This window comes from Elephantulus edwardii, unplaced genomic scaffold (genome assembly GCF_000299155.1).
Source record: "Elephantulus edwardii isolate Elephantulus edwardi_28Jun2011 unplaced genomic scaffold, EleEdw1.0 scaffold00210, whole genome shotgun sequence".
NCBI lineage: Eukaryota > Metazoa > Chordata > Mammalia > Macroscelidea > Macroscelididae > Elephantulus > Elephantulus edwardii.
The window spans coordinates 1480609-1492440 of NW_006399960.1; the positions used below are offsets into that span (position 1 = coordinate 1480609).

Consider the following 11832-nt stretch of genomic DNA (forward strand, 5'->3'; position numbering starts at 1 on the left):
TTCAAACCCCCATCGCTGGGTTGGCAGCTCCACTCCTTACCATTAGGCCGTCAGATCTTCCTTGAGGAGACGTTAGTTGTTATTATGTGCCATTGACTTGGAACTGACTCATAGTTGACCCTCCAGGCAGTAAATTTCAAGGGAGGAGATTGCCCGTCTTTCTCCTTCGATCAGCTGGTGGAGGATTCAAACTGTGTGTCTTCGTGTTGGGTTGACAACATAGCTCCTTAGTGAGAAAGAAAGTTGGAGCCAGCTGTGCAAGCTTTCTAAGTCTCAGTAAAGAGTTGAAATCTGATTCTTGATGCAATGATGGGAAGCCACTGGATGGTGTTTTAAGCATAGGGGTGACATAAAATTTGTGTCTGAGAAGGCCACTAGTAACTACAGAAGAAAGGACTAGCTATGTGGTTTTGGTGGCAGCCTAGTTCTCCTTAATGAACTTGCTCACTTTAAGGCAAATAAAAAGTAAAACTTTCTCATTGCTTTTAGGCAAAACATTAGACAGGCCCCTCTTCCAGCTTCCTGTCCATCTGCTTTGCCTCCTGCCATTGCTGACCTTTCAGTTCTCCAAATACTTCATTCCCTCAAGCTGCAGTGACTTTAGACTTGTGGTCACATTTTGAGGTACTCCAGATCATTGCATGTCAGAAGTTAGTACTAGGTGCCTAAAGTGCCTGGGAGTTTTGTTAAAATGCAGATTCTGGTTCTCAATAGGATTGGGGTGGGGCCTGAAATCCTACTGTTTTAACCAGCTTGCCCAGTGGAAGGATGGCTGAGCTGCTAGTGCAGGGATAAAGTGAGCAACTCGTCTTGGGTTTCCCGAGATTTTCAGCAATAAAAGTCCTAGGCAAACTGAATAGTCTATCTCACAGGTCACAACTGGAGTAAAAAGGATCTAGCAACAGTCTATATTAATGTGCTCATTAATTTCATTATTCAATGAGCATATTTCTCCGAGTATTTTAATTGTTCCTTTTTAATAGCACAGGCTGAGTTCTCAAGAACCAGAACCTGAAAGATAACCCTCAAAAAAAATCTGTAAACTGGGAAATGGTGAGGTTAGCTCAAGCTGATGAGCATCGTCACCTGTAAATATCATATATTAACTCATTACATTATTTATGGTCCTGAGTAGAGTCCCTAATGCTTTGGAAACTGACATTTCTGATGCCTTTACAGAGAATTGTGTAGAAATAAGGACTTTTGAGAGAGCTCTAGTTGTATAGTGTGTAATGTGTTGCACTGCTAACCAACCAAAAGGTTGGTGGTCAAAATCACAAACCATTCCTAGGGAGATAGGTGGAAAGTCTGCTCTCATAAAGATTTTTAGCCTTATAAACCTAATATAAGTTTGCTATAAGTCAGAATGGACTAAATGGTAGTGAACTTTAAGACCTTTTATGGCTAACAGCTTAAATTCAACAGTATTTTTTCCCTCCTTGTATAAGGGTATACTTCTGTAAAACAAAATAAATATCTAGTATAGAGTTCTTTCTTAGAGCTTAAACTCTTTGCAACTTGTGATTCAAATCAGAAGCACTTGAGGAGATTTACAACAATGCTGAATATTCACCCCTTATCAATGTAATCAGAGAGTCTAAGGAGGGGCTGAGACATTTGCAGAGATAGAAAGACAAAAAACTAACCAAACCATATTCTTCTCCACTTCCTTATGTGCCTTTACGTTGTGATTATTTGTTTGCCTAGAATACCCTCTTCCTTATAAGTATGTACTTGCTGTTTAACAATTACCTCACTGACCTGAAGTTAATATTTGCATATAATAAAAATTACCTGGACTCTAGAAACATCCTCAGGGGTTCTTGTTAAAACAATTTCTCAGCAGGAGTGGAACTAGAATGAAAGCCAGCTAAAAGCCCTGATTGTAGTTGTTGTTAAGTGCTATTGAGTCCCCTGTAACTCATAGATAGCGACCGTACAACAGCTCTGAACTCTGCTCTATCCTGTGCCAACCTCACCCTCTCCGACACACTCACCCCCATTACCCCAGGCACCGAGTCAATTCAGGGTCTTTCTTTCTTGCACTGTCCCTCCACCCACCCAAGCATGATGTCCCTCTCCAAGGACTGGTCTCTCCTTGCAACATGTCCAAAGCATGTCAGATGAAGCTTCAGAATATTTGCTTCCAAGAAGCAGCCTGGTTTCACCCTCTCCAGGATGAACCTGTTTGTTCTTCTGGAAGTCCATGGTATATTCAATACTCTTCTCCAGCACCACAGCTCAAAGGCATCAATTCTCCTTCTCTCATTCCTAGTCACTGTCCAGCTCTCTGATGCATAGCATGTAATTGTGAAGACTATGGCCTACATCGGGTGCACCTTAGACTCCAGACTGACATTGTTGCTCTTCAGTACTATGGCGGGGTCCCTGACAGCAGATTTTCCCCAATGCAATTCATCTTTTGATTTCCTGGCTGCTGGTACTAATAGTGTTGATTGTGGAGTCAAGCAAGATGAAGCTGTTACCAATCTCAATCTCTTCACCATCTATCATGATGCTGCCAATTGGCCCAGTGGAGAGAATCTTTATTTTCTTGATGTTGAGCTTCAATTCATATTGAAGGCTGAAGTCCTTGACCTTCTGCAGCAAATACCTCAGGTCCTTCTCAGTTTCAGCAAGCAAGATTGTGTCATCTGCATAACACAGGTTGTTGATCCAGCCCTGATACCACATTCATCCTCATAGAGTTCAGCCTCCAGGATGATCTATTGTGCCTATGAATTGAAAAGGTATGGAGATAGGATATATCCCTAATGTACCCCTTTCCTGATTTTGAACCATGCAATGTTTCCTTGCTCTGTTCTGATGACTGCCTCCTGGTCCAAGAACAGTTTTCTCATAAGCACAATCAAGTGTTCTGGGATTCCCAGTCTTATCAGAGTTAGCCACAGTTTGTTGAGATCCACATAGTCAAATGCCTTTTTGTTCCTTTGTATTGCCAAATAATATGTCATTGTATGGATATAGATTGTGTTTCACTATTCCTCCGCTGATAGGCATTTGGGTTCCCACTTTTTGGCCATTATACTGTAAACATTAATGTTTTGTGTGGACATATTGTTGTTGATTGTCGTCGAGTTGAGCACAACTCATTGCGACTCTATGAATAAAAGGCCTAAAGCCTTTCTATAACTATCATCATTTCTCCAAGGTCTTAGAGTTTCCAGAGGCATGTGGTTTAGGAAGTGAAGGCCACTCCTTCCAGTGTGTGGACATAGATTTTCAATTCTCTTCATGATATATTTGGAAGTGGAATTACTGAGTTTTATGTTTCCCTTTTCAAATTCAAAAATTCACTCATTGCTATAGAGTCAGAACTGACCCATAGGTTTTTGGAGGCTGTAAATTGCATAGGAATAGATTGCCCATCATTTCCCCAACAATGCTGTTAGTGAATTAGAACAGCCAGACAAGTGTGACCTTTGGGTTAGCAATGAAACTCCCTGCAGACTACACCACTAGAGCTTTGTTGTTGTTGGGTGCCATTGAGGTCACTGACTCATAGCAACCATATTAACAATGAACCTAAACCTGCCCTATCCTGGGCCATCCTCACCGCACTTGATATATTTGAGCCCACTGCTATAGTCAGCATGTCAGTTTATCTTGTTGAGGGGCTTCCTCTCTTTAAATGACCCTCCACCTTTCCAAGCATAATGTCTTGTTCCAAGGGCTGGCCCCTTCTAACACCATGCTTTAAGTGCGTGAGACAAAGCTTCATCATCCTTGCTTCCTTTCTTCAAGACATATCTTTTGTTCTTTTGGATACTCTTTTCTTACACAACACAAAAACATTGACTCTTTTTTTGCCATCCTTTATTCATTATCTAAATTTCTGCTGCATAGTATGTAACTGAAAAGGCCATTGCTGGAATCAGGTGCATCCAAATTGTTCCTTGACATTATCTTTTTTAAAATTCATTTTAATGAAAGTTTACAGAGACTTTGGATTTCCATTCATTCATTGTTGCACTTTTCTCCCTGCCCACCCATCCCCCCCACAATTCACTCTTCTCTTTGAAAAGTAAAAGAAAAATTCTTTCACTGTAATACAATCCCTCCCCCCAATTCCACTCCACTGTGCAGTCTTCATTCTGGACTCCTCTCATGACAACAATACCTAATTAGATATCCCTTTTAAACCATTCTCTCCCCCATCTGTTTCAACGCAGTATACATTATTTATCCCATCTTTCTCAGTCTCCTCTCAATCAATGTCATGCCCGATTTACAATAGTGGCACTATGCAGTATTTGTCCTTTTTGTGACTGAGATATTTCACTCAGCATAAGGTCCTCCAGGGTCACCCATTTTGTATAATATTTAATGAGTTCTTTGTTTTTCAATGCAGCGTAGTATTCCATTGTGTGGATATACCACAGCTTCTCTATCCACTCACTTGTTGATGGGCACTTGGGTTGTTTCCAACTCTGCTATTGTGAACAAAGCTGCAATAAACATGGGTGTGCATATATCTGCTTGGGTGGCAATTATGGTTCCTTTAGGATATATTTCTAGTAGTGGAATTGCTGGGTCAAATGAGATTTCTACTTGTAACTTTTTGAGAAAGTGCCATATTGCCTTCCATAGTGGTTGAGCCATTTTACACTCCCACCAACAATGAATAAGGGTTCCAGTTTCTCCACAACCTCGCCAGCATTTGTTGTTGGCTGTTCTGTTAAGTTTTGCTATTCTTACAAGGGGGGAAATGATATCTCATAATTGTTTTGATATGCATCACTCTTAGAGCTAGAGGTTTTGAACATTTCTTCATGTGTTTTTTTCACCATCTGAAGATCCACACCTCACTCCATACACAAAAACCAACTCAAAGTGGATCATGGACCTAGGACTAAAACCAAGGACTATAAACTATAAACTTCATCAGAGAAAAGCTTGTAAGAACTCTAGAAGTCCTAATCCACAACATAACAGTCTTCTAAGCATCCTGAAAAATCCACAAACAGGAGAGGATAAAATAGATGAATGGGACCTTTTAAGAATCAAATCCCTATGCACATCCAAAAAACTTCAACAGGGTAAAAAGGGAAGTCACAGACTGGGAAAAAATATTTGGTAATGACATGTCAGATAAGGGCCTTATATCTAGAATTTATAAAATACTGGAACACCACAACAAGAGAAACAACCCAATTGAAAAATGGGCACAGAATTTGAACAGACACTTCACCAAAGAAGACATTATCTTCTGATTTCTTTGATACATCTTTTACCTGATTGAAGTGGTCAGAACCTATTAGGGTGAAAACAAATCATTCTCAAAGACTCTAGTTTTTTTCACTGCTATCTATCTATTAAGCATCTTCTGACCAAGAGAGGTGGGACCTTCATATAAAACCATCTTCTAATTTAGCTTCTTTATAATTTTTAAATGTGAGGGAATTTGCAAAATGGAGCTCTTGGAAAGCCTCTGGGTTCCAGACCATCCCTCCAGCTGTATTTCCGGCCACCTGTCACAGTCTATTCTTGGCACAGACAAGCCCTGCTAGTTGCCAAGAACATGACTATTGGACTGCTTATATTTAAGAGGCCCGGTGAAGAACTCAAGTACAGAGCCCAGATTGTTTTTCACGGACACCAAGAAACCTCGGGAAGCCAGGTGCAGACAGCCTTGAAAATTTAAGGCCCTATTGGGTACAAAGCTGAAATCTTAACGCAAAGGGGGCCTGGAAGAAGTCATCCTGACCTCTGAGGCAGCCTAGAGAGTGTCTGACTCGCTCTGGCTTGACTGGTCTCCTACTTGGTCGGACCGGGGAGCCTGTGCCGGATAGCCTGCTCGGCAGCCTTCTGAGACTGCGCAGTAGCTGCCCAGACTGCTTCTTCAGCCGGCACTCCCTCATGGGGCGCGCTCATCCACGCTCACAGTCTCGCCTGCGCGCGCACACGGTCTCTGGTGGCACGCGCGCCCAGCCTGGCCCGCCTTGCCCCGCCTCCTCTCTCTCCGGTGTGCCCGCCCACCTCCCGGCTCTGCCGCCGCCGCCGACCGCGCAGAGTAGTATGGCATCGAGGAGAATGGAGACCAAACCTGTGATAACCTGTCTGAAAACCCTCCTTATCATCTACTCCTTCGTCTTCTGGGTAAGTCCCCAAGCCGGGCCAGTAGTCGGACCACCATCCCTCCGGATAGTAATGTTCTGGGAAAGAAGCTGGTTTTTTGTTTTTTTTTTTTTTAAAACCTCTGTCCGCTCTTTAAGGAGGCGCGCGGTGGGTGGTGGGCTGGGGCTGAAGAGGAACCCCGCGGGTTTGGGGGCTGCTAGAACCCTGGACCCATTCCGGGCGGGCAGCGGGGGGCTGCGTGGTATCAATGACTGCTGGTCGTCATTCTGTCCAAATTTTTTTTAATGCATCGATTTTTTAAGGTTGCAGGATGGGGTCAACCCCTGGGAAAAGTTGCAGCTTTATTTCATCTTTTTTTTTTTTTTCCTCTCTGGCCATCCCCTCACCATCCTCCCGCGGCGCTTCTCAGAGCTAACCTGTGGCGGTCTGAGAGCAGGCGCAGGAGAGGGGTTTGAGCCCAGATTCACCTTTATTCCCGACCCCACGGGGCTGCAGGAGGGAGACACCCGGAGTCTGGTGCATGCCTGGCTGGGCAAGGGCGACCTGAATCCCTCAAGCTCACTGATGAGGGTCGGGAGAACGAGCGCCCCCGCCATTGAGAGACGCATGGAGGGAAGAGGGTCTTACATAAACCTAGGGTATGGTAGCGTTTTCTCGCAGACTAGGGAGGAGGGTCTTGTGACCCTTCTTCTATTCTCCTCTAGTCTCTCATTCCCCTTCTGATCATACTGTCATTGCGCGAATCCAGACCGCAGCGTCCTGGATGAGGACCTCCACCACTTGGTGAAGGCGATAGATAGCACCCCAACTCTAGTCCCCTTTCGGTGTTGCCACCAGTCTTGGAAGCTCAATGCAGAAGGGTGACGTCAACCCCTCAGCCGGGCCGCGGGGGGCTGCGCTGTGCACCTCACTGAGGGATGAGCCCTTCTGCGCACAGGAGGGGGAGTAGGAGGGGGCTCCAGGATTGCGCCTTACCTCATCCTGGTTGGCAGTGCGTGGAAACAGTGCAGGGCTGGTACTGCAGTGATTCACTTGGAGAGGTGGGTGGTACCTAAAGACCATCCCCCCGCCCCCCGCTGTTTCTCTTTCCATGTAGATGACACCAGGCTCTCCAAGTTCCCCATTCCTATTCCAAGCTACAGACAACGCCATGGGGGAATGAATGGGTGCTTGACCCGAGTCCCTGGCTCCCCCCAGTAATCTGGGTCAAATCAGTTTCCAAGACGGTCATTTGAAACCTGAGACGCTGTAAAGTCAGCCCAGTTTTGGGTAGTTATTTTTCCCCCACCCCCTTCAAATTTTGGTTTGAAAGTGGGCTTGAGTGTTGTATGAGGTACTCAGACTGGGCCTTGTGGTGAACCGGGATATATATGTAATAGCTAAGGTAGGAGCTATAATTTATTAAGTATTAAAAGCAACAAAAATCTGAAACACCAAACACCTTAAATGCTGTCCTGGACATTTCCTCATGACTTTCATTGATGATCCTTCAGGTCTGGGACGCTCTGGTCCCTGGGGGTTGTATATTAGGAACTCTGCATTGAAACAGGATACATTAACTGGTATATTGCATGAGGCAAACACAAACACCATTTAAAAAACCCAACACCAAAACCCAAACCATTTGCTGATTCGAACACATAGCGACCCTCTAGAAATGAATTGTCTCATAGAATTTCCAAGGTTGTAATCTTTACCAAAGCGAGGCCTGTGGGTTCACCTGCAGACCTATGGTTAGCAGCTGAGTTCTTGAGCACTGTGCTCCCAGGGCTCCTTGGCAAACACAGAAATGGACCTAAAAACGACACGGGTTCATCAATCTCAGTGGTGGAACTGTGAGCTAAGCGTAGATCCAGCAGTTTTATTCCCTGCCTCGAAAAATGCATGCTGGTTGTTGAAACTTCCTGAGAACTGGTTTAGCTTTTTATTTATTTCCTTAAATCTCTTTTTTGTTTAGCTCATTAGTACTTACTTGCCTTCTTACTTGTTTCTGGAGTAAATCATAAGGGTGGCTATTTTTAGCTTCTTGAAAAGTAAGGCTTACAAGGTAAATGAAGCAGGAGTGGGGGGTTTTTGGTTTTGTTTTGTTGGGTTTTTTTCCAGCACACTGGAGGTCTGGTAAAGAAATGGGGTCTTCTATCTAGATGGAGGCTTTTCATGTAATGAGTTCTTGCATTCTCTTTTTTGTTTCCATCCCTCATCCATAATTACCTAATACCCCCAAATTTAAACAATCAACCACTACATTTTATGTCTTCTGAGTTTCTTTCATGGCCACATTTTAATTTTTCCCATTTTCATAGTCTTAAATAAAAGATTTATTAGTTTCATTTTGATTAGTTTAATTAGTATGTAAAGATAACTTTGCATTTCACAACCCATAGAATACATATTTCCAGATACAGAGGTATTTTGAACAAGACATTTTCATTAATGAATTACAATTCAACTGTCATGTTTTCCATTGAGCTTAAAAACACATTTTTAAAAATCTTAACAAGTGAACGCCTCTAGGATTGTACTAGTTAATTCACAGAAAAGATGATCTTACTGCACTTTTAAGTGGGAGATAAAGGAGAAGATGAGGCAAAATTGTTTTGTGATCTCTTTGAGCTGTTTGATAGGACTTCTTTCTCTTCCCTCAACTTAGATGTAAGACTAGAAGATGTTTGGCTTTAAAATGGTGGCAAACCACCACGGTTGCTATGCCTGAGCATGTGTTAAATCGTAAGTTTATCATATTTAGAATGAGAAAGAATTGTTTTATATGCTTGCCTGTTAGATCTCTCCCTCCTGAAGTGTCCCTCCAAAGCAATGATCCTTTTCAGGGAGCAGTTTTGCCATCTGCCCCTGCCTATGACTTTTTGAAATATCTGGAGAAATTTTTGTCACTAGATTCTAGTGGGTACAGTCCAGGAGTGCTGCTAAACACCTAATAATGCACAGCACAGCCTATCCTAAACCGTGAAAAAGAACACTCCAGTCCATAATATCAATAATGCAGGCAACCTCCATGATAATTAGATTTACATGATAATACATTCCAAGAAAAACTAAATCCTTATGCAAAACTCACTTTACTTATATTTGGGAGCTACTCTATTAGATCATACCCATCATTCTGGGTATCGGTTTTTGGTTTTTTGTTGTTGTTGTTGTTGTTATTTATTTAAAGACAAGAGAGCAAGTAGCTCTGTATATAATTGTGTTTGAATGGATAGGATGATTTGCCTTGTAGTTAAATAACATCACCTGACTGATAGATCAGCAGATTTTATTTTCCTGGATTTTTTTTAAAGTTTGTTTTCAAGAAAAACAATTTAAGCTATTCGTCCTGGCTCATGATAGTTTTATTCAGTTATTTACCTTAACTCACTTCGGTAGAGTGGCTTTTTAAACAGCGTTATTTCCAGTCTACCTATTGAGATTTAAATATATTCCTGCCATTAAAGTGTGCAAAGACTGGATAAAGGACTTCACAAGGACGTGCTTAGTCTAATGAGAGTTCAATTATTAGTTAATGGTTGGCTGGTTTGTTAGACATTTTGGATGTTCCAAAATTTTAATTGCCATTTACTTGTTAAGGGAGCTCTGGTGACTTAGTGGCAGGAAGCTGCACTGCAATCCCAAATGCACCTGGTTCGAGGCCACCAGCTGCTCGGTTGGAGAAAAATGGACAATCTTCTCCTCTAAAAACCTGCCAGAGGGTCAGCTGTGGGTTAATTCCGATTTGGTGGTAAACAACAACAACAATTTATTTGTTAAGCTTGAGTTTAAAAAAAGATGTAGTCTTTGTTCTACTATAAAAACACAATATCCCTCCTGTGAAATAATACAGCTTTTTAACAATAAACTGGGGTGGCTTAGTGGCAAGAAGCTGCATTGCAATCCTGAAGGCACGTGGTTCGAGGCCACCAGCTGCTCTGTGGGAGGAGGATGGGCAATCTCCTCCGGTGCATTTAATTGCCACTTGAAAACCCTGCTGGAGGGTCAGCTGTGAGTTGATTCCGACTCGACAGTACATAACAGCAGCAGTAAGTTTTGATTTATAGGTTTTAAAAACTATATTTTAAGTACTTATTTGAGTTATAAGTAAAGATTTTAATTTTTTCACCTTTAAATCCAGTAATTAGAACAATATTTTTAATTGATATTTTATTTTAAGTTTATAAAGAACTTGGATTTCCATTCATTGTTGCACATTTTTAAAACAATATTTTATGAAGAAAAATAAAATTTGCTTCATTGCAGTATATATTAGATTTTTATTTCTTGTCCTAAGGAGGTATTTAGGGCTGTCATTATGTAGCTCTAGCAGCCTAGTGGCAAGACGCTTCTCTACAATCCTGAAAGTACACAGTTCAAATCCACCAGCTGCTCCGTGGCAGACAGATGAGCAGTCTGCTCTCAAGCAATTAATTGCCTCTGAAAACCCTCTGGAGGGTCAGCTATTGATTGGTTCAGATTCAACGTTACACAACAAAAACAACATCAAATTCCCTTATTGTGAAATGTCAGTGATTGCTCCCGACCCTAATTTGAGTAAATTTTTCTTCTGGGGAAAGTTTTAAAACTAGATAAAGAACAATAGTAAGAAAATGTCTATTTTTTGTGAGGTTTAGATTGAATGTGTGTGTTTGTGGGGGAATGTTAGAGGTTGGAGGGAAAAGTAGACTCTAACCTTTGAAAGGATATTTGAATTTGGGTATATATTAAAGTTTATACTTACTCTTTTATGTGTCAGTGTAATTCTACAAACATTCCTTGAATGTCAACTGTATGCCAAATACTGGATATTCAATAGAAAAACAACTTTATAGCTGATGCTTCTGGCATTTAATTTCATTTCTAAATAACATTTATAATGCGGCTTTTCAATTGTGTGTGGTTGGCTTGGTTTATTTTTCAGTTTTAGGTGTTATATTTTGACTTCTCACTATGAAAGATGAAATTTAGCCCTTCTCCCTCTCTCGTATTCATTTCCTCTCCTCACATCTTTCTTATGTAATTATATCATTTTTGTTAGTTCAGTAGCTAGTAATTGCATTGATGTGACTCACTCAACTTTCAACTCATTGCCGTGAAGTTGGAACTGACTCATTTCCAAGGCTGTAATTGCATAAGAGGAGTTTGCCTATCTTTCTCCTGAGGGGCTGGCTACTGGTGTGTTTGGACTGCCAGAGAGGCAAGGTGTTTGGGTTACAAGTGCAACTACATACAGATTATGCTTGAACCTTGCTCTATCCTGAGCCAATCTCACTGTCTCCAACACACCTGCCCCTATTACCCTTGTCACTATGTCAATCCATCTTATCCAGGGTCTTCTAGAGCTCCCTTAATGTGGCTAATTAAACTCTATGCAAAATTGTGTTTACAATCCTATACACAGTCATAAATCATGTCTATTAGGGTTACTTGTACAGCCTTTTATTTTCCCTGGAGTTGAGAATTACCTTGGGGGTTATTTTCCTTTTACTTTGTTTTATATGTCATTAATTTCTCCCAAAATTTAATCTAAATGCTATGCATCTTCACTCTGATGCTCAAACACTTCAGATATCCTGTACGTTTCCTCTTCTTGGAGACATTTCCCCCAAAAGATTCTTGGGTCAAGGTTAGTACTCCCAGGACCTTTGAAGCAATTCCACTACTGGGAATATACCCTGAAGAGACCATAGCTGACATCCAAGCAGATATATGCACACCCATGTTCATTGCAGCTTTGTTCACAAT

The 11832-nt window shown here is 41.7% G+C and overlaps 1 protein-coding gene across 1 annotated transcript in view; it reads left to right on the plus strand.

Moving 5' to 3' along the window:
- The first annotated feature begins 6036 nt into the window (after positions 1-6036).
- The window catches only part of TSPAN7 (tetraspanin 7), a 169492-nt gene continuing 163696 nt past the window's right edge, over positions 6037-11832 (plus strand). The window contains exon 1 of the mRNA XM_006897514.1: positions 6037-6120. Within this exon, the coding sequence (XP_006897576.1) occupies positions 6040-6120 (81 nt within the window). The 5' untranslated portion in view covers positions 6037-6039. The remainder of the gene's footprint in view (positions 6121-11832) is intronic.